This window comes from Pangasianodon hypophthalmus, chromosome 9 (genome assembly GCF_027358585.1).
Source record: "Pangasianodon hypophthalmus isolate fPanHyp1 chromosome 9, fPanHyp1.pri, whole genome shotgun sequence".
Classification (NCBI taxonomy): Eukaryota; Metazoa; Chordata; class Actinopteri; order Siluriformes; family Pangasiidae; genus Pangasianodon; species Pangasianodon hypophthalmus.
In genome coordinates, this window is record NC_069718.1 from 3,602,913 (window position 1) to 3,630,008 (window position 27,096).

Genomic DNA, 27,096 nt, shown 5'->3' on the forward strand with positions numbered 1-27,096 from the left:
GTACTTTCACATCAACAACTGCACAGTTTTATCAGTAATCTCCCAGAGTTACCAAATGGATCACCGTCTGATCCTGAAGAACTTGACCAGGCAACTGAATGCTTAGAAGCAACGTTCCGCTACACGCTAGATTAGGTAGCTCTACTTAAAAGAAAAATAATTAGAGAGAAAAAGCTAGCACCCTGGTATAAGGATCACACGTGCACCTTAACACAGTACACTCGAACATTAGAATGTAAGTGGCGTCAAACTAAATTGGTAGTATTTCAAATAGCATGGAAGGACAGCCTTTTGATCTATAGAAAAGCTCTTAGCGCTGCTAGATCAATGTATCTCTCCACCCTAATTGAAGATAACAAAAATAATCCTAGATTCTTATTTAATACTGTAGCAAAATTAACTAGGTATAAGACCACAATAGAAACATGCACACAATCATTATATAGCAGTGATGACTTCATGAATTTTTTCAATGGTAAAATTGAAAATATCAGGCAAAAAATTCAGACTATTAATTTATAACCAGACAGGTTTATAACTAACCTTGTAGATAATAATATAATGATATCAGATCAATGATTGAAATGTCTTACTCCCCTTCGAGAGACCAAACTAATTTCACTAATTTCATCATCAAAATCATCAACCTGTATGCTAAATCCCTTACCTACATGTTTCTTCAAACAGATAATTCCAGAAACATTTGAAACTCTTCTAAAAACAATCAGTTCTACCCTTGGCTATGTACTTAAATCTTTTAAACTAGCAGTTATCAAACCCCTTGTCAATTGTCCAACTATAGGCCAATATCAAATCTCCCCTTTATTTCCAAGATCCTAGAAAAGGTTGCAGAACAGCTATGCTCATACTTACATAGGAATAACATTCATGAAATGTATCAGTCAGGATTTAGGCCACATCATTGCACAGAGACATCACTGGTTAAAGTGGTAAATGACCTACTACTGGCCTCTGATCAGGGTTGTGTCTCCTTGCTTGTGTTGCTTGAAAATGTAGTAGGCATTATGGGAACGGCCCTCTCCTGGCTCAGGTCTTATTTGACTGATCGTTATCAGTTTGTAAACGTAAATGGTGAGTTCTCTACGCATACTAAGGTAAAGTTTGGTGTTCCACAAGGCTCTGTTTTAGGCCCACTGCTCTTTTCTTTATATGCTACTTCTGGGCAAAATTGGTATTAGCTTCCACTGTTTTGCTGATGACACACAGTTGTATGTTTCAGCAAAGCCAGATGACAGACACCAGCTTAATAAAGTTGAGGAATGTGTAGAGGACATAAGACCCTGGATGCTTATTAACTTCCTTTTACTGAATTCTGACAAGACAGAAGTACTTGTACTAGGACCACATGCAGCTAGAAGTAAGCTTTCTGATTACACAGTAGTTCTGGATGGCCTTTCTGTTTCATCATGTGCAGCAGTAAAAGACCTTGGTGTGATTATTGACTCCAGTCTTTCATTTGAAGCTCATGTAGATAATATTACTAGGATAGCTTTCTTTAATCTCAGAAATATTATTAAGATAAGAAATATAATTTCACTACACAATGCAGAAAAATTGGTTCATGCTTTTGTTACCTCTAGGTAGGATTATTGTAATGCCTTGCTGTCTGGATGTTCCAGTAGGTGCATAAACAAGCTTCAGTTAGTCCAGAATGCAGTAGCGAGAGTCCTTACTAGAATCAGAAGATATAACCACATCACCCCTATCTTATCCACACTGCATTGGCTCCCAATCAAATTTTGTATTGATTATAAAATACTACTATTGTCCTATAAAGTACAGAATGGTCTTGCGCCGCAGTACCGGAGTGAAATTTTGGTCTTTTATGATCCGCCACACCTACTTCGATTAAAAGGTGCAGGCTATTTGTTGGTACCTAGAATAGTGAAGGCTACAGCAGGGGGTAGAGCTTTCTCTTACAAAGCCCCACAGTTATGGAACAGCCTTCCACTTAATGTTCAGGGCTCAGACACAATCTCAGTGTTTAAGTCTAGGCTGAACTCCCCCCCACGTTCACTCAGGTTTGTTGCTGGTGGATTTTATGTCCCAGGGTGCCCTCATGTCCGTGTTACCTTCTGGCTCTCCCTTTTAGTTGTGCTTTCATAGTTAGTCTTGCTGGAGTCCCTGCTTGCACTCTGCACGCAAAGTACATTGTCCTTAACTATTACAAGACAAAAGCGTACCTAGCAATCTCTCCCTCTCTCTTTCTCTCTCTCTCTCTCTCTCTTTCTCTCTCTTTGAGCTACACTTGCTACTTCTGAGATACCGGTGATCCTGACCCCTTCTGCTCTCAGGCCCTGCCTGATCCATCCTGATGCCCTACTTCTGATTAGAGTTCTCATCAGTTGAGTTCACTTGCTGCTGCTGGGGGTGGCCCCACATGGATGGCCTGAAGATCTTTGGGATTGCTGGGGATGGTGCCACCTGGGGGCTGTGGAGATGGCTTGGGGATCTCATATGGGTTAGTTGTACTGTGATGGCTTGGGACTGCGATTGCTGTGGTGGCTTTTGGCTGCGGTTGCCACGAGCAGCTTTGTACTCAGGACTCCATCAGTGGACAGTGGATAGGTTTAACAAATCGGACATTAGGGATAAATTCACATATTTACAATTTATTTTGGTATAATTTAATTTGAATGTATTTATTTCTGTAAAGCTGCTTTGTGACAATGTCCAATGTTAAAAGTGCTATAAAAAATAAAACTGAATAGAATTACTGGTGAAGGGGATAAAGCTGGATGCAGAATTAGCGCTGTTGCTCTTGGGCAAGAATGTAAATGCAATCTGTATAAATCTTTGAATTGTTTGAATGGCTGACTTTACATATGAGTCATGTTTTTTCATTTTGTTTCTCATTACAAAGAAACCAGGACATCGACAGCATTTGTGAACATATTCATAAATCATCAAAACCAGAATTTTGCATATTTATAGAGTTGTAATTTGCCTTTCAAGCAGCTGAGTGGCCTGTCATTTAGCTAATGATGCTAGCATGCTAATGCAGCTTAAAGTTCATGAGAGATTACAAAGAAAAAAGAACAGCGGCACTCGTAACCATCCTTATAAATCATTTTAAACAAAATTTTGTTTGTTTATAGTGCTATAACTCAGCTTTCAAGCTGTTGGTTGAATTTCCATAGGTTCTGGGGGCAGAGCTTTGTGAACATGGGTAGGAATAGGGTGTGGGCTCAAGAAGGAAAAAAAAAACTTTAGGGACCTATTATCACCAAAGTTCCAGATCTTACCTAATTCACCTTTAAATGACTACTACCTGAAGCATTTGGGGGAGGGTTGCCAGGTTGCGGCCCCAATGACAACTGAAAGACATTGTTGCTTTAAACCATAGTGAGGTTGCTTACTCAGTCACATTACATCTAGCATCAATTGGATAGCTCATTCTATAGGTTCTGTGTTGTGTTCTTGTTCTGCAAACAAGCACCGTTTCATTGATCGTGTCAGGTTGGTGCACTGCAGAACCATAAGCAGAGCCACACAGCCAACAATAAGGACCATGCAGAGACCTTTAGAGAGGCAGGTGCTCAAAAATTAAAAAGGGGAAAGAACAAGATTTTAAAACACCAACTACAGCATTGCTGAACTACAGCAACCAATATTCAAGCAGAATATAACAAACCACAGCATATTATATGATTTGTTTGGCAATAATTCCATCCATTTTCTGTACTGCTTATCCTACACAGGGTCGCTATGAGCTTGGAGCCTATCCCAGGGGACTCAGGGCACAAGGCGGGGGACACCCTGAACGGGGTGCCAACTCCTCGCAGGGCACAGTCTCACACACACACACACACACACACACACATTCACTCACTATGGACTAGTTTGGCAATCATTAAATTATATAATATATTTTCAATGTCTTGAATAATGAAAGACATAAAATATAGTTTAATTCTGTTTTTACATATACGGTAGTTCTTTGTAAGTCGCATTCAGATGGTAAGTAGAAACACTGTAAATTTTACTGTTTTTCCACATTAAAACAGGAAAAGAAGAAGAAAATCTTATCGGTAAGTTATTCAGGCTAAAATGAAAAACATAAAAAAAAAGTAATAATACACTGGTAATGAATTTTCCACAGTAATGCACAGTTTCACTATTGCACTTAGGTGTATGACTGTGGATAGCAAAGATTTATAGTTTTCTACATTAAGCTTACCCACATAACACTGATCAACACTAAAGTTGTAATTACACACTAGTTTTCCGAAGAAAAAGAGCCCAGTAAAGCCATAGTATGAATGCTCACTTTCTTTTACAGCCCACGTTCATTTATGTTTCATGGTAATGTAGAAAGTTTTGTACTACATATAACTCTACAGCTATATAATGATTAGAGTATTTGCACAATACATCGCTCTGCAGTTACGAACACCAAAGAATAAATAATAAGGCAGCAGGTAATGTTATATAATTAAAAACATTATTTTACTGTGATACATGAAATAAAAAATTGTTTCTGGGAGCAAAATAATAAAAAACGTGGTAAAAATGTTAATGGAAAAAAAATTGTCCTAGTGTTGCCATTAATTTTCATACCGTTTCAGTGGAGTCAGTGGTGTGACTGCAGCAGCTGCATGATGATATTGATTTTCCTGAAACAGAATTATCATAAATATAAATTAGACACTAAATATAGACACATGAATATACGATTACCACAAATATTCTGTCTCATTCTTTCACATGTTCAACCTGCAATTTCAGCCAGTCTTACCTTGCACCCTGCTACAGAACACACAGACGCAGATGATGGTTATTAGGACAAAGATGGAGCACACACACATTAGGATCATATTTGTAATCCAGCAGTTCCCATTTCCTACAGGCTGCTGTGAATCTGAGGCCTCAGATGAAGAACCAATCTTATTATTGCTGCCACCTAAAATACACACAGTACCACGCCCATGAGATATCAGTATAGTGCTGAGGAAACCATGTCCTGTAAGAAAGTGTATAGAATGTCAGGCTTCTTTTTCTTATATTTTTCAGTGATGGCCATGTGTGCAGATCATGATATCACTGACCCTTAAATAATAATCAGTATTGTGCTGCTATGATGCTTTGATTTTTGTTTTTTACAGCTTATCCAGGAAACTGCTCAAGAGAATCAATAATAGATGTTTTGGTAAATTGTTTAACTGTAATTCCACACATATGGCTGAAATGTGTGGCTTTGAGTTCACATATGGCTCCCTGGTTAATGAGACTGCCATGTGTTTAGAAAGCACATTATGTACAGTGACATCATTTCATCCAAACTAATGCTTTAAACTATAAAAACAGAAGATTGGCTACACACAAAGTACAAACATCTAAACAGCTGCAATTTCTAAACAGAAAGAGCAAAGTATACATTGACCAATTATCTCTTTTTGGACTTAATTGTAAACTTGTACTACGTTGTGTGTAGACAAGACCTGTAAAATTTGCAAACCCTACAAGATGAAGTGTGGACATGACATTGTTGTTCAAAGCTGTCAGTTAAATTCTGTTAATACATCTCAAAGGGTGATGACCATTTGACCATGTTTGTCGCATTGTCAGGAGTCTGGAGCTAGAGTGTGTGAATAGCAGCCAAGTAAAGTGTACATCCCCCCAGACAAAGTGGGTTCTCTGCAGCAGAATGGATTTATAGGAATTTTGCCAAGATTCTTTTTTCAGAGGCATAAATTATTAAACCTTGAAATGAATTACTGTACACCCCAATTACCTAATCGTGCAATATCTAATACTGCAATAATTATGAATGAAGGAATGTAAGGAATGGAGCACAACAGGGCATGATGTTATGTTCTCTAGTAGACATCAGCACTTTCAGCTCATCGTATATCATATTGTAATGATATATATTGGGACATGAAGGGTGTTATTTCAAGCCCTCAAAACACTTATTTAAATTTTGAAAATATCTAAAACCACAAAATTAAATTTGTTTATTTAATATATAAAATTAGATTAGATTCAACTTTATTGTCACTGTACAGAGTACGAGTACCAAGCCAATGAAATGCAGTTTTTCACATATCCCAGCTTGCTAGGAAGCTGGGGTCAGAGCGCAGGGTCAGCCATGATATAGCACCCCTGGAGCAGAGAGGGTTAAGGGCCTTGCTCAAGGGCACAACAGCAGCATTAAAAATGACACAAAGGACCTAAAAAATCAGGGGAAAAAAAGGCCGAACACGTCCAGCTGTTAGTTTAACAATTATAATATAATTATAATTAAAATCACACATTATAATCACAAATAATAACTTCAGTACATTCTCAAGATAATAATATTTAATAACATTAAATAAATCAGTAAGTATATAAATACTTACAAAACCCCAAACAGAGTATCAGTATATAGTGTAAATAAAGTATTGTTACTGACCTGTAAAGTTCAGTCTGATGGGTTTCCCAAACTGAATGTGTGTCGCATCGTTTTGACCTCCACAGTAATAAAATCCCAGATCTGTCTCTCTAACTCCAATAATCACTAAACCGACTGAACTGCTGCTTTCTGTTATATTAAAGTGAGGCTCATCTACATTATAATCAACATAAAAGTGTTTGTCCAGTTTCTTTTGTTTGGCCGATATAAGCTGCCTCACATCCGCTGAGATCATCTGATACCACGATATCCTTGAATAATTAGTGATGTTACAGAGCAGAGTGATGTTTTGTCCAGGATCAACAGATATGAGATCAGCTGAAATGATCTGAAGGAGACTCAGGAGACCTGAAAGAACAACACCACATTGGGAGAGAGAAGATTCATCACCACTCTGTAAAATTAAACACACAGTACATTCCATCCATGGAACCACATTTAACATATCAGAGCTAAGTACAATTATATTTCAATTTCAATTTCAATTCATTTTTTTTTTTTACTGTCCAACACCCTTTAAAATGATTCTGGTACAAGTGAGTGCACTAATCCCTCTACAGATGTCCTGAACACTATTCACAGCTAATGTGAAGAGTAAAAATGATCTAATCCAAAATGTACAACTTTTTTAAATGAACTCACCAACCAGCAGCTGTATAGTAAACACACGCAGGTACTCTGCCATTTCTAACACACACCCTCCACTGAACATGTGAACAGAGACTTAGTGGAATAAAAAGTCTTCTATTTCTAGCCTTTCTTAAGTTCCGGTTTAACATGTTCAGCCACAAGCCCCTACATCCTGTTGTCCTGTTCAGTTATGGTGTTCAATAAGCTTCTGACATCTTATTTTACATTCTGGGCTTTATACTTACAGCCCATTAGTTTATTAATTTATTAGTTACTTTAATCTATTTTCCTACCTGCTAGAGTTGGGATGCATAGATGAAAAGATGCACATACTGAGAAACTAAGTAAGCTAAAACACAGAATAGACAAGGAAACAGATGGATCAGAGTTAAAATGGACAAATCCATAATTTTGGAATTTGTTTTCTAGGCTGTCATGAGACTCTTGTGTAAGTCACACAGGACAAATCAGATTCTGTACACTGAAAAAAGTTCATTAGATTTATTTACATTAAATGTGAATGAATTTTGTTATACTAACACAATTTGTTTTCACACAGCCAACATGATTTAATCAGCTCTGGAATAAAATCAAACACTGCACAGTCTCCAACCCCTGGACCCCCGCTGTTGTGAGATAGTGACATTACCCACTGCCCTACTGGGCCACACATGAGTTAGTCAAGTTCATTTAATACTATAATTTTTTTCTTTCTGTCAGTGCCAACATCCATGTGAGATTTTATAATGTAATTGGATCACATTAATACATATGGGGCCGTCCATATGGGGCCACCCCCAGCAGCAGCGAGCGAACTCAACCGATGAGAACTCGAAACAGAAGTAGGGTATCAGGATGGGTCAGGCAGCGAGGAGGAGCAGAAGGGGTCAGGATCACTGGCATCTCAGAAGTAGCATGTGTAGCTCGACAGAGAGTGAGGGAGAGAGATGGAGAGAGAGGGAGAGATTGATAGGTAAGCTTTTGTCCTCTAATGGTTAAGCTCAACGTACTTTGCATGCAGAGTGCAAGCAGGGACTCCGGCAAGACTAGCTAACATAACTAAAAGGGAGAGCCAGAAGCTAACACAGACATGAGGGCACCCTGGGACATAAGACAGCAGCCACTCCACTGTCGACAAACCTGAGTGAACGTGTGAGAGTGGGGGGGCGACAGCATCCAAACATCCCAGTTCACCACAACACTCTATGCCTGTGAAACCCTCCAGACCTGCCCCTGTACCTAAGAAAAAACTATTCACTAAAGGCTTCACTAAACAAATATGTTTTCAGACTAGACTTAAACACTGAGACTGTGTCTGAGTCCCGAACACTAAGTGGAAGGCTGTTCCATAACTGTGGGGCTTTGTAAGAGAAAGCTCTACCCCCAGCTGTAGCCCACATTATTCAAGGTACCAACAAATAGCCTGCACCTTTTGATCTGAGTAGGCGTGGCGGATCATAAAAGACCAAAAGTTCGCTCAGGTACTGTGGTGCGAGACCATTTAGTGCTTTATAGGTCAATAGTAGTATTTTATAATCGATATGAAATTTGATTGAGAGCCAATGCAGTGTGGATAAGATAGGGGTGATGTGGTCATATCTTCTGATTCTAGTAAGGACTCTCACTGCTGCATTCTGGACTAACTGGAGCTTGTTTATGCACCTACTGGAACATCCAGACAGCAAGGCATTACAATAATCCGACCTAGAGGTAACAAAAGCATGAACTAATTTTTCTGCATCGTGTAGTGACAATATATTTCTTATTTTAGCAATATTTCTGAGATGAAAGAAAGCAATCCTAGTTATATTATCTACATGAGCTTCAAAAGAAAGACAAGAGTCGATAATCACACCAAGGTCTTTTACTGCTGCACATGATGAAACAGAAAGGCCATCCAGAGTTATTATGTAATCAGAAAGCTTACTTCTAACTGCATGTGGTCCTAGTACAAGTACTTCTGTCTTGTCAGAATTAAGTAAGAGAAAGTTAATAAGCAACCAGTTTCTAATGTCTTTTACACATTCCTCAACTTTATTAAGCTGGTGTCTGTCATCTGGCTTTGCTGAAACATACAACTGTGTGTCATCAGCATAACAGTGGAAGCTCATACCATGCTTACGGATAATTTTGCCCAGAGGTAGCATATATAGAGAAAAGAGCAGTGGGCCTAAAACAGAGCCTTGCGGGACACCAAACTTTGGAAGAGAAGTCACCATTTACGTTTACAAACAGATAATGATCAGTCAAATAAGACCTGAGCCAGGAAAGGGCTGTTCCCTTAATGCCTACTACATTTTCTAGTCTATCGAGGAGAATAGCATGATCAATGGTATCAAAAGCTGCACTAAGGTCAAGCAGCACAAGCAAGGAGACACAACCCTGATCAGAGGCCAGAAGTAAGTCATTTAACAATTTAACCAGCGCTGTCTCTGTGCTATGATGAAGCCTAAACCCTGACTGATACATTTCATGAATGTTATTCCTATGTAAGTATGAGCATAGCTGCTGTGCTACAACCTTTTCTAGGACCTTGGAGATAAAGGGGAGTTTTGATATTGGTCTATAGTTAGACAGCTGACAAGGTCAGGGGTCAAGGTCAGGTTTTTTAATCAAGGGCTTGATAACTGCTAATTTAAAAGATTTAGGTACATAGCCAATGCTAAGGGAAGAACTGATTATCTTTAAAAGAGGTTTAATTGTTTCAGGAATTATCTGTTTGATGAAACAAGTAGGTAAAGGATCTAGTATACAGGTTGATGATTTTGATGATGAAATTAGTGAAATTAGTTCAGTCTCTTCAAGGGGAGTAAAACGTTGTAATTGTTGATCTAATATTATTATATTATCATCTACAGGGTTAGTTATAAAACTGTCCGGTTTTAAATTAATAGTCTGAATTTCTTGCCTGATATTTTCAATTTTACCACTGAAAAAATTCATTCAAGTCATCACTGCTATATAATGATTGTGTGCGTGTTTCTATTGTGGTCTTATTCCTAGTTAATTTTGCTACACTATGCACTTTTAGATGCACTTCAGCTTCCTGGTAAGTTGCAACGCCAATGGCCAGTGAGTGGTGGGCAGATTCAGCACATTGCAGTGTGCTGCAATATGTGTGCAATATCACTATTTTGTATCAGTCAGAAGAACTAGACAAAAACACTAAAAACATAGTGATTGCATTCAGGCAGTCTTTCATCACTAGCTATGTTTACATGGACACTAATAATCCGATCGTAATTGGACTAGAAGCACAATCAGATTTAAAAAGTCACATGTAAACACGTCAATCGGAATGAATTGGCCAAAACCGATTAAAATTTCATTCGGATCAAGAGGGGTGGTTTAAACCTTTTCTAATCCGATGGAGAGGACATGTAAACACTTCATCGGGTTGAAAATGAAACCAGATAGTTCTGCGCATGTGCAATGACGTACAAATCACGTAATGACGTATGACGCACGGCTGTCAGCGGTGTTGGGGCTCTGACCGTAGCCTCACCAGGTGCCATGTTCCCCTCCACCATTGAGCATAGTGTCATAAATGACTGTCGTGTCATCCTACAATTCTCCCTCCACTCCGCGTCTGTGAAGTGGTGCAAGACGACGTTGTCCCACCAGTCCTTGCTTCGGACCCTCATCCACAGACGCCTTGTTCTGGGCTCGGGAAGGGGCATTTTAATTGCTTGATAAATACACGCAGTACCGCACAACACATCACGCGCTTGTCGTCTTCTAATTAGCAGCTGAAACAGGCAAATGTTAAGTCTGCTTTTTAAAACGAAAAAAAGAAGCAATGGCAAGAGAGTGGCTGCTAGTATCTGCATGTTGGAACGGCTGGAAACGTGTAATCGTGCACTGTGCGCATGTCAGAAGATCAAATCCGATTGATTTCATTCCGATTGAAACAAAAAGTGTCCATGTAAACGTGACTACTGATTGAATCCGGGATAAAGAAATCTGAAGTTTATAGCTGCAGACATGAGACATACAAGTAAATTATACAAGTAAATTATGATTTATGTAAATTATATTTTTATGTCAAGGACAGTCGTAAAAAGCATTTCCCTGCACATTGTACTGTGTATGGTTGTGTGTGTGACCAATAAAATCGAATCTGAATTTGAGCTAACACCAGAATAAGAAAAGCCCTGACACACCCCTTGTGAGTCATGCCAATAAAAGTTAGCCACGTTAATTTTTTTTTTTCCATTCTAATGTTTTTTTCCCCATTGTACCCTGCTAAGAGTGAATGGATCACACAAACACTATATCAGTTTCTGTTATTGTACTTTTATAATGCTGAATGTTTTAATCAACTGAAAATGGAAACCTAAGATATTCAGGCAATGCTTATGTTTGCTGTATCAAAATAGCATATCAAATGTGTTGTATCAAGATACTGTATTGAATCATATCGAAATGTATTTTGTGTATCATTACACCCTTAAGCCCAGTACCTGCAGAATGTTCTATCTGAATGCTCGGATTAGGCAGACAACCCTGCACGATCAAGCACAAAAAACACAATGGCAAACTCATTTGTGTTTTTCTGCTGCTGATGTTAAACCACAAACTGCACAGGAAATAACCCCCAGCTAGATAAAAAAAGACACGTAGGGCAGTCTTTAACCTCAAAGGTAGGGTTGGTAGCACATTTGAAACTAATTTAACTGAACACAGCTTTTTGATTAAATGTCATTAATAAAAGTAATACAAAACCTGAATAAATTTGACTTTGATTTTTTATCATTAAACTATACATACAACTATATATAGCTGTCAGAGCAAGGTGTAAATGGTCTTATCAGTATAGAGCACAACGCTGACAAGTGACATCACAGAAAAAAGGATAACAGGACATAATTTTGCAGAAGCAAGAGAAGAGGCTTGTGGGAAATATCAGTAAGCAGGTACTGATATATTATCAACTGGAAGTCTTTGCCATTGTTAATAGCTGACTATTGATCATTTACTCAGTAGTCTGTGTAATGCCTACGATGAACACCTGGTCTTTCATGATCCTTATTTAGCCTCATGTAATGAACTTTAATTTATTAAATTATCAATACCTTCTTGTGGTCTTCGATATGTTCAACACAATCAATAGTCCTATCTCTTGACCTAGCAATTATTTTCCCTGTACTGTGTACCTGTTTGTACTGTGTATCCAACTAATACGCAATCCTTTGACAGGGTTTTACATAAAAAATCCAAGAAGTAAATCATGATGTCTCTGGTGCTAAGGGAGCTCTATTTTGGAGAGTCAAGCACTGAAAAAAAATTAAAAGAAGCTGTTGTTTTTCTGCATCTGCTGTTGGTGGTAATAACCACATTGTGCACAGGACAAACACCCACAACTGAGTAAAGTGTGAGATCTGCTCTTGTCTCAAACTGTATTCACCGGTCACTGACCTCAGCTACTCAACTGAAGCTTATGATTTTATTACATTAAGTGACACCTTAAAGATATGTGATGTATGTAGATTATGGCTATTTAAAATGATGTCTGGTTTAAATTCTAAAGTTTATTTCAGGTTCAGTTTTAGATACTTTACCACAAGCCCGTATATCATGTGTGTTTGTGTAACAGATGGGACACATCACACAGAAATATCTTAAAGCATACAGGTCCAAAGGGTAAATTCAAAACAGTCTGTTAAACAGGCAGATATCAAAGCACAGAATATCAGAGAATTACCAAAAAAAAGGCAGACCCAAACAGGAAAACCAAGAGGAGATGCAAGGATCATCTACAACAATCAATCAGGAATACACTGGCTCAGAACTCGAACAAATATAAGCAATATGCTTTATATACAGTGGGAACAGGAAATGAGCATGACTAATGAGTGTCCTTAGAATTCAGTGGAAGGTAGATGTGACAGTTTGTATTAAAGAAGATTTGTGTGGTCTGTGTGCAGTGAACACATGTTTTTAACCAGATAACTACCTAAAACAGAAAATACACATATAACACATGTAACACAGAAACCAAACACGCACACACACAGAGAGAGAGAGAGATTAGAATTAATTTGAGAGGCTGTCACACTTGACTTATATTACTATCTAGTGAATTTTTAGAGTAACCCAATAGGGCTCTAACAGCACTTCTTACAGTTCCCATGTTTGACCACTAGGTGCAATAATACCTCTATGGAGCTAAACAGGGCAGTGAGCACTCTGTACCATGATTGTGCAAAATCTAGCAAGTTGAGCAAATCGTTGGAACATTTTCTTTTCAAATCCATCCTATGGATGCATGCTGGGATGCATCCTCAGTGATGTTCTTCGGGTCTTACAACATCAGACATCGTCAGTCAGGTGACGCAGCCAGGGGTGATCAGTCCCCGGCCTGCGTCCCAGCAGCAGATCACGGGCCTGCCTTCCTAATCCAGATCCATCTTGTGGCTCTCTCTGCGGGATCAGTAATAGATTTCATGGCCCTCCTTTTTTCCAACCCCAATATGAATGCAGCAGCAAGTCCTTACTAGAATCAGATGATATCACCACATAACCCCTATCTTATCCACACTGCATTGGCTCCCAATCTAATTTTGCATTGATTTTAAAATATTATGACTGACTGTTAAAGCAGTGAATGGTCTTGCGCCACAGTACCTGAGTGAACTTTTGGTCTTTTATGATCCGACACGCCTACTTCGATTAAAAGGTGCAGGCTATTTGTTGGTACCCTCGAACAGTGCATGCTTCAGCAGGGGGTAGAGCTTTCTCTTACAAAGCCCCACAGTTATGGAACAGCCTTCCACTTAGTGTTTGGGACTCAGACACAGTCTCAGTGTTTAAGTCTAGTCTGAAAACATATTTGTTTAGTCAAGCCTTTTGTGAATTTTTTTCTTAGGTACAGGGGCAGGTCTGGAGGGTTCACAGGCGTAGAGTGTTGTGGTGAACTGGGATGTATGGATGCTGTCGCCCCCCCACTCTCACGCATTCACTCAGGTTTGGCTCTCCCTTTTAGTTATGCTGTCATAGCTAGTCTTGCTGGAGTCCCTGCTTGCACTCTGCATGCAAAGTACATTGTCCTTAAATATTACGTGACAATTAGCATACCTAACAATCTCTCCCTCTCTATCTTTCTCTCTCTCTCTCTTTCTGTCAAGCTACACATGTTACTCCTGAGATACCAGTGATCCTGACCCCATCTGCCCTCTGGACCTGCCTGATCCATCCTGATGCCCAACTTCTGCTTGGAGTTCTCATCATTTGGAAACCACTCGCAGCTGCTGAGGATGGCCCCACACAAGATACATGAGATTACTGTGGAAGGTACCACTCATAAAAGATGGTTTGGACATGTTCAGAGGAGGGAGAGTGAGTATATTAGTAGGAGAATTTTGGACATGAAGCTGCCAGGCAGGAGGCAAAGAGGAAGGCCAAAGAGGAGGTACATGGAGGTAATAAATGAGGATATGAAGCTAGTGGGTGCAAGTGTTGAGGATAAGTCATTTTTCTTTATTAAAGAGCAATAGTAAATATACAAGAGAAAATAAGATGGGTCTCTTAAAATAAACAAGTAATTTGTTTCCTTTTTAGAAAAATGAACATTTTTATTGCTGAAAATGCATACATTAATAACACTGAAAACTAAACTCATTTAGTGCATTTAATTGCCATATTACTTTCAAAATGCAAATGCAAATATATAAATAAATAAAAAAATATATATAAATAAAAAATAAATAAATAAAAATACAAATCTATTTTACATTACTTTTAAAAACTTAAACAGTACAACCTAAAACTAAGGTATAAATCAAAATAACAGTAATAAAAATAATAATAATACCTAAACATTGCATTTATGTCATTGCATATACTGCAAAATTTCTTAACACATTTTTCTGCAACATGAAATTAGAGTTATTTGGAGAATAAACCCGCTTAAATGTCTCTCTACATACTGGGGTGTGTGTGTAAACACACTGACCAGAGTTTTCTTTCGGTTTTAGTTTGAAATGATCCCAAACTTTGGAAACTTTCTGCCGTTTTCTTTGGCCTGAATCTTCTCCTCGCCCCTCGCTGTTTTCTCGCCGTTCCTCCATTTTTCATTCTGCCGCGTCTTCTGTGTTTACATCACATGTCCAGCGTTCATCGGGTTGTGCGTCAGTAATAATGGTCCGTGCGGAAACACAGTGTTCCGTGTGTAGTTACAGTAAATGGACTAAACGAAGCCTCGAGGTAAATAATTTGCCTCGATGATTTTTTTTGTATTCGAGTTACTCGAGGAATCATTTTAGCCCTACTTGTAAGATAAAATTAAATATAGACTTTTTATCTTAAAAGTGTTATACATGCACATTATATGCTTTTTGCGAAAAGTCCATAGGTCAGGTCAGCCACAGTACACACGGGCAATTTTTGCATATATGTGATAACTAACTATGATGTAACTAGGAAATATGGAGGTGTGTTAGTGGCTAAACACTCTAAAATGTAGTCCATGCATGTGGAGATTTAATACATCACCACCAGCAGGGGCGCTGTTTAACTCGGACAAGTTCATATCTTACCCTATACACAAGAACAGATGAAAGGAGAATATGATAAAATAGTGCCAAATTTTCTCAAGCAGCAAATACAACAAGCTGCATGTGATGTTCAGTCATAAATGATGCATGTCATGGTGATGTATGTCTGCTGTCTGGGGCTTTTATTAAAAAAAATCACGATCATCACACAACTGTAGGCCAAAACATCCTAAAAATATTTAATAATTATTTTAAAACATTCAGAGATCATTCTGTTCCTATATCCACACCTATTGTGTTTAAACTGTGTCATTAATTAATTAAAGGCGTCCTATCTGAGCACGGGCTGCACTTTCACTGCCCTCGAGTCACGCTGAATTTTGAGACTTTGGGGGTGAAAAATAAGACGAAAACAACCTTCATCTCATTCAATATAAAATTCCTAAAATCAGCCTTTAGTCAAGTTGTTTATTTTAATGCACATCCTGCTCTGTTCTAGTTATATGATGCTTTTCTCTTATCATTTACCATCTCTAGTCAACAACTGTGGTGTTTATGTGAGAGTTTTAAATGGCTTGTTTTTATAGTGATCGTATCTAATATATTGTATACTATACTACTGTATATACACTATATACTGTAGGTATCATCTGAAGATAGCACTTTAATGATTATTGAACTTAGACAAATTTGGGACTTTATTACAGTGGAGGGCAAAACAACTTGATACACATTCAGAATTTTACAGGTGGGTGCTAATACTTTTTTATTTTGGTTTTGTGTGAATCTGTGTATTTATTTAATGCAACACCTGTGTGACCGGGCGGTACGGTACCTAAACTAAAGAAATAATTAAAAAAAAAAAATCTGATTTCCGACTACACCACTATGGGAATTTCACCCACAGAATTTACCCCTAAGGCTACACGCAGGTTCCCCACCCAAAGGCAGAATAAAACATGGAGACGCAGGTATTTATTCTCAAATACAAAAATACTTTATTACAACACAATACAGTAACACAATATCACCTTCACTTAAAGAGGTATACACCTAAACATCACATCTGAACACACATTACACTAAAGACAACTTCACAGAGCTGCGGCCTCAACTACAGGGCAGACTGGGCAAAACTTGTCCCCCCCCCATTACATTATTAACATATATACATATAACATTATTACATATGTTAGCAAGTTCACTGCAACCACCTCAGCCCGACGTTGCATAGCATTGTGTTACACATAAACTGCACATATCTGAACTTCCTAATATATTACATACTGTTGCTGCCATCTATCTTTTATATCTCATATTACATTATTTTTTCCCTTCCTACTTGTATACAAGTAAGTTCTGGTTTATTCTATTTTTATGCCACGGACAGTCATAAAAAAGTATCTCATTGCATGTTGTACAGTGTACCATGCTGTGTGTATGACCAATAAAATTTGAATCTGAATTTGAATATATTCTCCGCTCAGATAATCAGATCTTTGTGTCAGGGCTAAATATTTTAAAACTGAAATTAATTAAAAATCTATATTGGAGTGGTCGTAGAATGGATGTAGGATGTAAATGATAAATGAGTTCATATCAATGCAGTGTGGATGATAAAAATATTTCAGATAGCAAGTCACTTCCCAAATATGTTACTGAGAGACATTTTAATGAAAAAGAATAGAGAATAGAGATGAATTTTCTATTCTTACATAAAAATACGAGTCAGAACCTGAGCAGTGTGTATACGCAACACTAAAAGGACTTATAAGACTTGTACACTTTCCTGTTTAATCCTACAGATCAGGCCTTTCTCTGTACTTTACTGAGATCTCTGTGTCACTGTGTGTTTGTGTTTCAGATAATCATAATCACGAGCCAGGTCACTCATCTGAGCTTCCTGATCCCGAGCAGTCTGCAGGATCTGGACTCTTCTGGATTACTGTGTGTGTTCAATCTCTGTTCTTATAAACATTATCTGCATGTGTGTGTTCTGTTCCAGGAACTAAGGTGAGAACTTTAACCCAATTCACAATCACTATGTAGATCCACTATCACTTATTTATGATCATTGTGTGTGTGTGTGTGTGGATTGAATTCTCTTTTCTTTCAGACAAGTGTGTTAGCAGCAGTGACTCAAATGAGAGGGTAGCTCACACACTCCTGATTAATCCTAGTTAACAGAGTCAGAAACTAATCAGCTCCATTATTAGTTAAACTGCACCGCTACAAGCTGGTTTAAGTCTAATTACAACATTTATTAGCCAACCACACACACATCAAATGCCCATGAAAATGAGCATATCTGTGAAAAAATGCTAATTTTCTTTTATAGCCAATGATAAAATGTATCAGTATTTGTGTATAAACAGTTATTTACTGATAACTGCGCTCATATATAAGTTTCATGTTGGTAGAAGATGATATAGTGGGAAGTTTTAGTTTCAAACCTGAATGTTAATGGTGGATGTCATTGTAATGTTATATTCTGAGAGGTGTGGTTAAATAAATCAATGACAAAATGACAATGTAAATCATTCTGTAACTGTCAGAGGTAAAGCTGTAACTTCAAGATTTCTGACTTCTTCAGGACAGAGGAGATATTTGCATTGCAGTAACATGACAAGCTGAGTTTTTTTTTTTTTGGTCTTATTAATTTCGATACAGAAAAAAGAGAAGCTGGTGACCTTTTTTGCCACATGTGCTGTGGATTCCAGGTAACACAGGATGTAAACTATGTAAACTGAAGTCCTCTGTGACAAATAACACTGCACATTGCTGCTACAGCTACAAGTAACAAGTTACAGCAGCAAACTTTCTAAACTTGTCCAGTGTACTTCCTAAAAGTGTACAGAACTGTATGTTTCAGCTTCAGCTCAGAGATGGAGAAGTGAATGAGAGAGTGATAAAACAGGCTAAAAGACTGAAAGAGGATAAACTAATAAACCAACAGTACCAGGAAGGTTAACGGGTGCATTAACCGAATTTTGCTGTATTGTTAATAAAGAAATTCCATACAACTACCTCAACATGTATTTGCAGATTGTCACACTGTCTTAATTAAGATGTTCATTAAGGTGTTAGTCATTGCTGGTCATTGTGGGATTCAGTTTACTCATTGATGAACATCTGATTAGATCTGTCATGACTCTGACTGTTAGGCGAGGAGAAAACATCACTGCACTGTAACATCTCCTCCATCTCCTGAGATGGGCTAGTACCATCAGCGATCAACGATGAGCTCACATATCAGTCACGAAAGGAAAGCTTAATAAAGTGATGGCTGTGAATTACAACAAAGATCCCGAACACTTCCAGCCACTTATTCAGAGTTCAACCGCCTGCCTAATATTGTGTAGGTCCTGACCTGTCGAGGCATGGACTCCATAAGACCTCTGAAGGTGTGCTGTGGTATCTGGCACCGAGATCTTAGCAGCAGATCCTTTAAGTCCTGTAAGTTACAAGGTGGGGCACGCCTGTTTGATCAAAGGTGCAGGCTCTTTTTTGGTATCTTGAATAGTGCAGTCTACAACAGGGGGCAGAACGCTCTCTTACAAAGCCCCACAGTTATGGGACAGCCTTCCAATTAGTGTTCTGGATTCAGACACAGTATCAGTGTTTGAAAAAGGCACAGATCTGGAGGGCTTAAGGGCATAGAATGTTTTGGTAAACTGGGATATTTGGATGCTGTCGCCCTCACCATTTCTGTAAAGTTGCTTTGTGACAAGGTCCATTGTTAAAAGCGCTATAAAAATAAAATTTAATTTAATTGAACTGATTTGGTTTTCCAGCAACCTGACATGCATGATTGCTGGGTCTGTTCCCTAGCTTGGTCACCAAGTTAAAACACACCTGAAATGCCTCAGGCACCTTGTACGCTCAGAGCACTTATCATAATGCAGGCTTTATTCCACACTTAAGAACGCTTTATGAACACACTCCTTGAACTTTACTGGTTAATTTACACTGTGGAGTAAATTAAAGTTGTGTATTTGGGTCAGTGTAAAGAAGCTGGCACCTGCTCAAAGGCAGTGAAATAAGAATCAGTGGAGACCAAATAAATTCCTCCAAATCAAATCAACACCTTTAGACACTACTCTCATCTGCACTAAAAAGTATAACCAATATATAAAAAAACAGACAAAGCAGACAGGAGAAGCCAACAACTGTTAGGAGCTATGATTGTATGATGCTCTTGGTCATACCGAGTCTTTCTCACGTGCTGATATTGTGGTGTTTCAGCATCACAGCTTTATGTGGGTCAGAAATGTTCTCATGAACCTCACAGTTGTTCACTTGTTGACAATGTTGATGAAAGACACTGAAATCTTCCTTGTTTCTTTTTCCTAAATCAGTCTCTGTACACAGAGAGATCACGCTGATGTTTCCTCAACGTGAGAAGAGAAAACACATAAAGAGGGAAAGGATGAAGATCAGCAGGTGAGGCCAATTTATTCCAGCTTCACCTGGAGACAGACAGAAAAGATTTATTCTAAACATTCTTGAATAAAATCTTAAAATGAGATCTGGGTAGAAACGTGATAAACCTTTTATCTGACAAAATGACAAGATAAGAAATATAAACGGAGATTTAGAGGGTTAATGATCCATATAATAATTATTAGAACAACAAATAAAACTGTTTTGTAGTAAATCTTTACATTTGATATTTACTCACCTGATGGCTCCTCTTCCCTCTTTTCAGGATTTTCTTTGGAGGAAAAAGAAAAACAAGAATTTTAGAAACATTCCATTGTTCACTTTTCTCTCCTCTACAGTTATAAATATATTTACTTCATAACTGCAGGAGCATCGAAAGTCTTACAAATAATACAGTCCTGTGTTTCTCCCAGTGCTATCCTGCATTTTCATTCTGTTTTATCTAATTCTCTTCATTTCCAGTTTTTTTTCTGCCCATCTGAACCCTATAAATCCTGACACATACAAAAAGTTCAGAAAAATTCCGAGTTTTAAAAATTAAAAATATAATTGGTCCCAGTGTGTAACAAAAATCATTTTCAAAGTTTAAATTTTTGTTGTGTCATATTTCATGTCAGTTTTTTAAATGATTTTCTCAAGGTAATTTTTCCCCACAGTACAGAGTACTGAAATTACTACTAGGCTAGAGCAATAGGTTATCAGTAAGTTTATCTTAGTTTATACTAAAATCAACCAGAAAAAAATGCATTTCTGTCTAAAATCCGAGTCAACACACAATAATAAATTACACATATAAGATCTAATACTATTGTTTTAATTATAGATATATATGAATATTGTGTTTACTATTCATATTTAAATAGAAATGTATAAATACTGCATTTAGTGTGACTACATAGAATCAATTTATTAATAAATACACATCATTCATTTACAAAAAAAAAAAAAAAAAAAAAAACCTCATAAGACTGATTTTACTCCTGTCATGGATTTCTCAAATTGAGCAATCTTTCACTGGAAAATGAACACGTCTCAGTCACATGCAGGCAATAAACATGTGACATATTTGGATTTCACTGAAGAGCCACTAGAGGACACCAAACACATGCTAACGAGTAAACAACAATCTTTAGCAATCTCTGCTGCACAGATAAATGTAAAAAATTGACAGATATTAGGGATGTCCTGATCTGATACTTTTATATTTTCATGAATAATACACACTAAGGCCAGATATACTTCAGCTCAAATAAATCTGCATTAAGAAAACCAGCTATCTTCACAGCTATACTTTAAATGTTCTTATTTATTTTTTCAGATTTCTTGTGTTGTCCCTCAAAATAACGTGACCCCATTGCATGTCTATTTCTCACACATCGTGTCCATCCTGATGGTTCTCATCATTTGGAAGTAACTCGCTGCTGCTGAGGATGGCCTTCAACATGGACAGTCTAAAGATACATGCGATTACTGTGGATGGTAACACTTAGAAACCATGAAGATGTCTTAGGACTACAATTGCTATGATAGCTTTAGGACTGCAATTCCCATGAACAGTTTTGCACTCAAGTCTCCATCAGTGAACAGTTGGTAACTTCAACAAACCAGACTTCATTTGAAAACTGTAATGAATTTTCTGGTTACACAATTGCACTTTCTGACCATTTAGCACACAGTTATAGAATGGATTTATTTATAATCACACTATCCAGTGTCACCTAGATGAGGATGGGTTCCCTTTTGAGTCTGGTTCCTCTCACAGTTTCTTCCTCATGTCGTCTCAGGGAGTTTTTCCTCACCACCGTTGCCTCTGGCTCGCTCATTAGGGATAAATTTATAGATTTAAAATTTATATTCTGAATTTATATAGTTCTGTAAAGCTGCTTTGTGACAGTGTCCATTATTAAAAACACTATACAAATAAAATTGAATTGAATTGAATATTCAACATCTCCTCGGTTGCCTGAGTTACATGCTCAGCTGTATGAGAACCTCAAAACTGACTAGCATACAACGCTCCACATTTTAAATTAAAACTGGAGTCTATCCAGAGTGCAGTAATTCTAAGCAACGGCATTAGGCGAACATCTAAAGTCCAAATGTCAGTAGTAAAACTGACTGCAGTCACATCTGCAACACAATCTCGTAGGTGGTCATGAACATTATTGTAAAGCTCCAGTATGGCAGTGAAATGTAGTGTTGAGACAGGCGACGTACTGCAGCTCCAAAAGCTCCAGAAGACAACGAAAACCTCTGTTCACTACAACAGAGACTGGCTGGTCATATAGAGCAATAAATTCAGCTAAACTCTCTGTAATTTCTCTTGCCTTGTTGTTGTTTAGAGGAAGCGTCTCTTTGAAAACATCCTCCAGTGTTTGTTGCTTTGGTGAAGGATTTTTCTTGAGTGACCTGCGGGAACTCTCTGTATTCCTTCAAATGTTGTATCATATTGGTTGTGTTTAAAGCTCCTCTGTTGCTTGTATTGGCATTTCATACAGTGCATGTGGCTGTTGTGCTGTTTTCCGTTTCTACGTTAAAATAGTTCCACAGTGAAGATGTTTTACTGTTGGAGCGCTTCTGATAACGTGCTCCACTGCTGCAAGTTGTGAAAGTTGTGGACTTATAAAACTGACATTAACATTAAATGTGCTGTTAAAGTGAGCTTAGTACCTTTCCAGGCATTTTAAACTTTGTGTACTGATGTGTGTCATATTCAGTATCGTCTGAGACTAATCCACTTACCGTAGACTGAGAGTTCAACTTTCTGGACCAAGACAGATTTCTTTGCGTGTGTCACTACCATGGAGCTTCTGTAGACAGCAGCATCAGTAGCACTGACGTTCTTCAACACCAGGGAACAGTTTCCTTTAAGCAGCTCGTCCTCAGGAACGTCCACACGACCCTCATATCCCTCACCCTGAAATGACTCTTTACCCTTTCGCTCAAACACAGTCTGGGAATCGATATACCACTCAACGTGAGGTGTTTGGATGGGCAGATCGCTCCATTCACACGGCAGGACAACTGTGGAACCCACTTGAGCAGATATCTGAAAAGCTGCAGAGACGCAGAAAAACCTTTTAGGAAATGATCTTATGTTAGGAACATTATGTTTTTATTTATTTTATAGAAACTAAATCCATACAGCTGCTGAACCATAAGACAGAAAGGAAGCAGATATAACCCTAGGAATTTTCCAGATTCTTGACTTTCATGCAAAAAGACACAGATGCAGTAGTATAATGTAGTAGTATAATGTTGTGGGTTGACTAATTTGAATTTTAGATGTTAATTCTTGAATATACAACAAAACAGTTTTGTGGTAAAGAAGATTTTTTGATATTTAATCTGCTGTTAAAAAATTACATTATTTAGAAAAAAAATAATAAATAAAAAAAAAAATAGTGCTCTGTTATCTGATATGCTATGACTTCTATAATTAGTCAATATTTCACATTGCATAATTTACTTACCATCAACTGAGAGTTTAACCCTGCTGATATCTTGCATTTTGTCTGTGTTAGTTCTGTCCAAGGATTCCACCACAAAGGATCTATAGGCACCGTCATCAGTGATTCTGACGTTCTTCAACACCAGGGAACAGTTTCCTTTACGCAGCTCGTTTTCAGGAATGTCCACACGTCCTTCATATCCTGGGTCTATTTGCGTACCACCACTGCTTTGCTCAAACACAAACCCAACATCGTTGTGCCATCGAACATGTGGTGTTTTGGTGAACACATTTCTCAGGTTACATGGCAGGATGACTGTGGAACCCACTCGAGCTGATACAGTAATGTGTGAATCTGCACTGATGGAGTCTGTAGAGGGAAACATTACAATCTACATGATCTGTAGCATTTTATTTAATTTGTAGTATATTTTAGTCAATGATAGGACACTTATGTCTTGTTAGTCTTATGGAACCTGATCACTCACCCACACAGGCAGCGACCCATAAGATGTAAATATAAAGGAGGGTCATGATGCCTGTAAGACTCTTGCTGAGTGTCTGCAGATTTTCTGAAACAAACAAATGCAAGTTATAAACAAAAGTGACTTTACAGCTAACTGATTTCACACATAGTTGTAGTGATATTACAGTTTTACTACACATAAGAGTCATGATTAATCAAAATTACATTTAAGAGCATGTTCATCTACATCCGGTGATTTCAGCGCTCTTTTAAGATTATTACTCGTCACACTGTACGAGATCCTGATAAACTCTGTTCTGAATTCTATAACACACTGTGTGATATTGTGTGTTCTCCATGTCAGATTATATGACGAAAATCCTCTAAAGATAGACCTATGACTAAACAAAATTACTATATTCTTCATATATCAACCATAACAATAAGGAAATCGGCTCGTGCAGAAAACAGGTGCGCAAACACAAACTAGTGCTCAGTGTAATAGTGACAATTTTATGTCCTGATAAAACAACAAATCACTCTTATTTAAAATCCCACGTTTCTATACATTAACCATGTTTAGGCTTTAACTGTCACCTCTGTAGTGCTCCCCTGAGTTTGCCGTCCTCCTATTGGTGGATTTTAGATGAGTGTCATAGTAGCACTTTTGAAATTTCATACACAGAGAGAACTTTGTTGTGGACTGACTTTGGTCTCAGTGGCACTAATGTTATGTGATGAGCAGGAGTGAGATCACTAAGTGTAAAGCTGATTTAACAAATGCTTTTCTCCCTGATGCTTTGTTTTACTTGGAAAATTCTTTAACTAAAATTAAGCTAAAATGAACTTGTTTATTCGTTATTTCATCTTTAAATCAACTAAACCTTTCATGAACTAAAAATAAATTAGGTTAAAACACAGTAAAATTTATTAAAACTGCAGTGTAACATTGTGCAGAATATATATTTGTAATTATTTATTGAGTAAATCTGTCATTTTAACTAAAGATTGGTGAATTAAGGATGTTTGTTCTTAATCCTCTAAAACAGACACACATTCATCTAGCAGAATGTCAATCAGAAATGAATATCAGAGGGACTTTTAGTGTGTAAAATTAAAACCAAACAATTGGTATTAAGTAAAATGGAGGGGAAAAAGAATAAACACACAGTGTGCAACCAGGTTTTATTTTTGTATGTGAAATATGAGGATGAGAACTGCCAGAACTGCCCTAAACACAGCATACAGTTTAACATTAACATGAAAAGATCTCCACTTTCCTCAGCACTGGTACAGGTATCATAAAATGAGTTTTAGTGTTTTTACTTGGTGTCAGATTGATAAGAGAATCAGTAATATTGTGAATTTCTGTAAAACCAAGTTCCTGTCTGATACACAACATGTAACTCATTTACATCATACGACTTACCTGAACTCAACTAAATAAAACCCAACTAGCCTCCACTAAACACTGCTATGAGCTAAAAACCTGCTCATTACATCATTTCTGCTGATTTTATTTAGTACACAAAAAGTGAAGAGGCCACAGAAATACATCTTTCAGTTCATCTTTCAGTTCCCATATGGACATGTGACTGGTATTCATCCATGTACAGAATAATTCATGGAGGAACAAGGAAGTCATCAGCTTTTATACAAGCACATGAAATTTTACTGAGTTTATTGATGATTTTTCTGCTTGAACACACTGATTAACCTGATCATTACCTGGAATTAGGTGAAATCTGTGATATTTATTCACTATTAGGTGGATGTTTATAACCGTAACTATTAATCCTCTCTCTGAAAAAGTCATCCTGTCTCTGAAATGAAATATCTGCTCTTAGATAAAAGTTCCATCCAGTCTGATTAAAGGGTCAGTGATTCTCCCTCAGTGTTTTTACCACAGAGCGGTGTCTAGTAGAACATTAAACTACTGAAAGCACAGTCCACACATTTACAGAAACATAGATAACAATTCAAAACTGAGCTTACCTTGGATCTGGAAGAATATTTCTTGTGATTTAGATAAAGTTGATGAGTTTAGGAGGTTCTGCTCTCAACCGCCATTAACAATTTTCTGTAAAACTTCCCGTAGCTTTTACTTCCTCTTTCTCATGAGGATGAGGGAAGGACATGCTGTTCGATTTGGGAGAGAATTTGCACTGCGGATCTGAAATGACTGACTCTCTCACTCCATCTCTAACACCTACTGTTACATCCCGTGGCATAAAGTATATTGTGTATACTGGTGATTGTTTTCTCCCCTTTCTTTCTTTCTCTCTCTCTAAGGAGGGAACGTAACAAATGGGGGCTCGTCCTTGCCGTCTTCTGTGTAATACGCTACTTTTTTTTTTTAATTCAAACTGTGGCAATTTAAGCCAGTGTTGGTAGGTATTTTTGTTTTTAGAGATGGAATTTGATCTAACCTCGTTTGCTCTTGCGCCGACTACTGAAGTTTTTAACCGCTGTAAAAAGAAAGACCTTCTTTTAATAGCGGATTTCTTTCATATTGACGTTCCCAGAGAATCTACTAAACAAGTAATTAAAGTTATTGAAGCGGAGGTTGATAGGGATATTAGGCTGCGAAGGCTCGCTTTAGAAGATCAGAGCGCGGCGGCGCGACCAGTCCCTTCACCGCCTACCAAACTCTCTTCAGTTCCCTCTCCTGTACCGCCAGTAGCTCCCTTGCCTGGAGGGCAGACCCACGTATCTACTGCTGTTCCTTTTGACCCCAGTGGATACATTAAGCTCGTACCGCCGTTCAGAGAAGCGGAGGTAGATTCTTACTTTATCGCGTTTGAGCGAGTCGCAGGTAAGTTATGCTGGCCAAAAGATATGTGGGCTCTCTTATTACAGTGTAGCCTCACTGGAAAAGCGCAGGAGGTTTGTTCTGCTCTGCCCGTCCAATCTTCTCTCGACTATGACATAATTAAGACAGCAGTTTTACGCGCCTATGAACTTGTCCCTGAAGCCTACCGGCAAAAATTCGGGTTCAGTCATTCTTCCTCCATCATTAGTAATAGCTTTATTTGTGCTAAGTGTATATTAGTTAGCTTTCTGATGGAGACGATTGCAGCATTAGAGGTGCGCAATCAGACTCTAGAGAGGGCTACCGAGAGTGAGAGCAGCATACTTTCTGTAGGGGAAAGTCTGGATGCCTTAGGTGGAGTAAGCAGTCCCCCAACTCAAA

General features: G+C 37.9%; 1 protein-coding gene across 1 annotated transcript; it reads right to left on the reverse strand.

Moving 5' to 3' along the window:
- Nucleotides 1-18,150: 18,150 nt before the first annotated feature.
- Nucleotides 18,151-26,183, reverse strand: LOC128318802 (butyrophilin subfamily 1 member A1-like). The gene is made up of 6 exons (XM_053236718.1): nucleotides 25,899-26,183; nucleotides 23,926-24,009; nucleotides 23,460-23,807; nucleotides 22,729-23,043; nucleotides 20,225-20,257; nucleotides 18,151-20,012 (listed from the first exon to the last, which is right to left on the reverse strand). Exons 2-6 carry the CDS (start codon nucleotides 23,969-23,971, stop codon nucleotides 19,936-19,938), a joined length of 819 nt encoding a protein of 272 aa, XP_053092693.1. The 5' UTR covers nucleotides 23,972-24,009; nucleotides 25,899-26,183; the 3' UTR covers nucleotides 18,151-19,935.
- Nucleotides 26,184-27,096: the final 913 nt, after the last annotated feature.

Coding starts and splice junctions, on each gene's coding strand:
- LOC128318802 (XM_053236718.1), bottom strand. CDS start 23,971: ATGACCCTCCTTTATATTTACATCTTATGGGTCGCTGCCTGTGTGG. Junction 23,044..23,459: donor GGTTAAACTCTCAGTTGATG/GTAAGTAAATTA, acceptor GCGTCTCTGCAG/CTTTTCAGATATCTGCTCAA. Junction 20,013..20,224: donor GAGGGAAGAGGAGCCATCAG/GTGAGTAAATAT, acceptor GTCTGTCTCCAG/GTGAAGCTGGAATAAATTGG.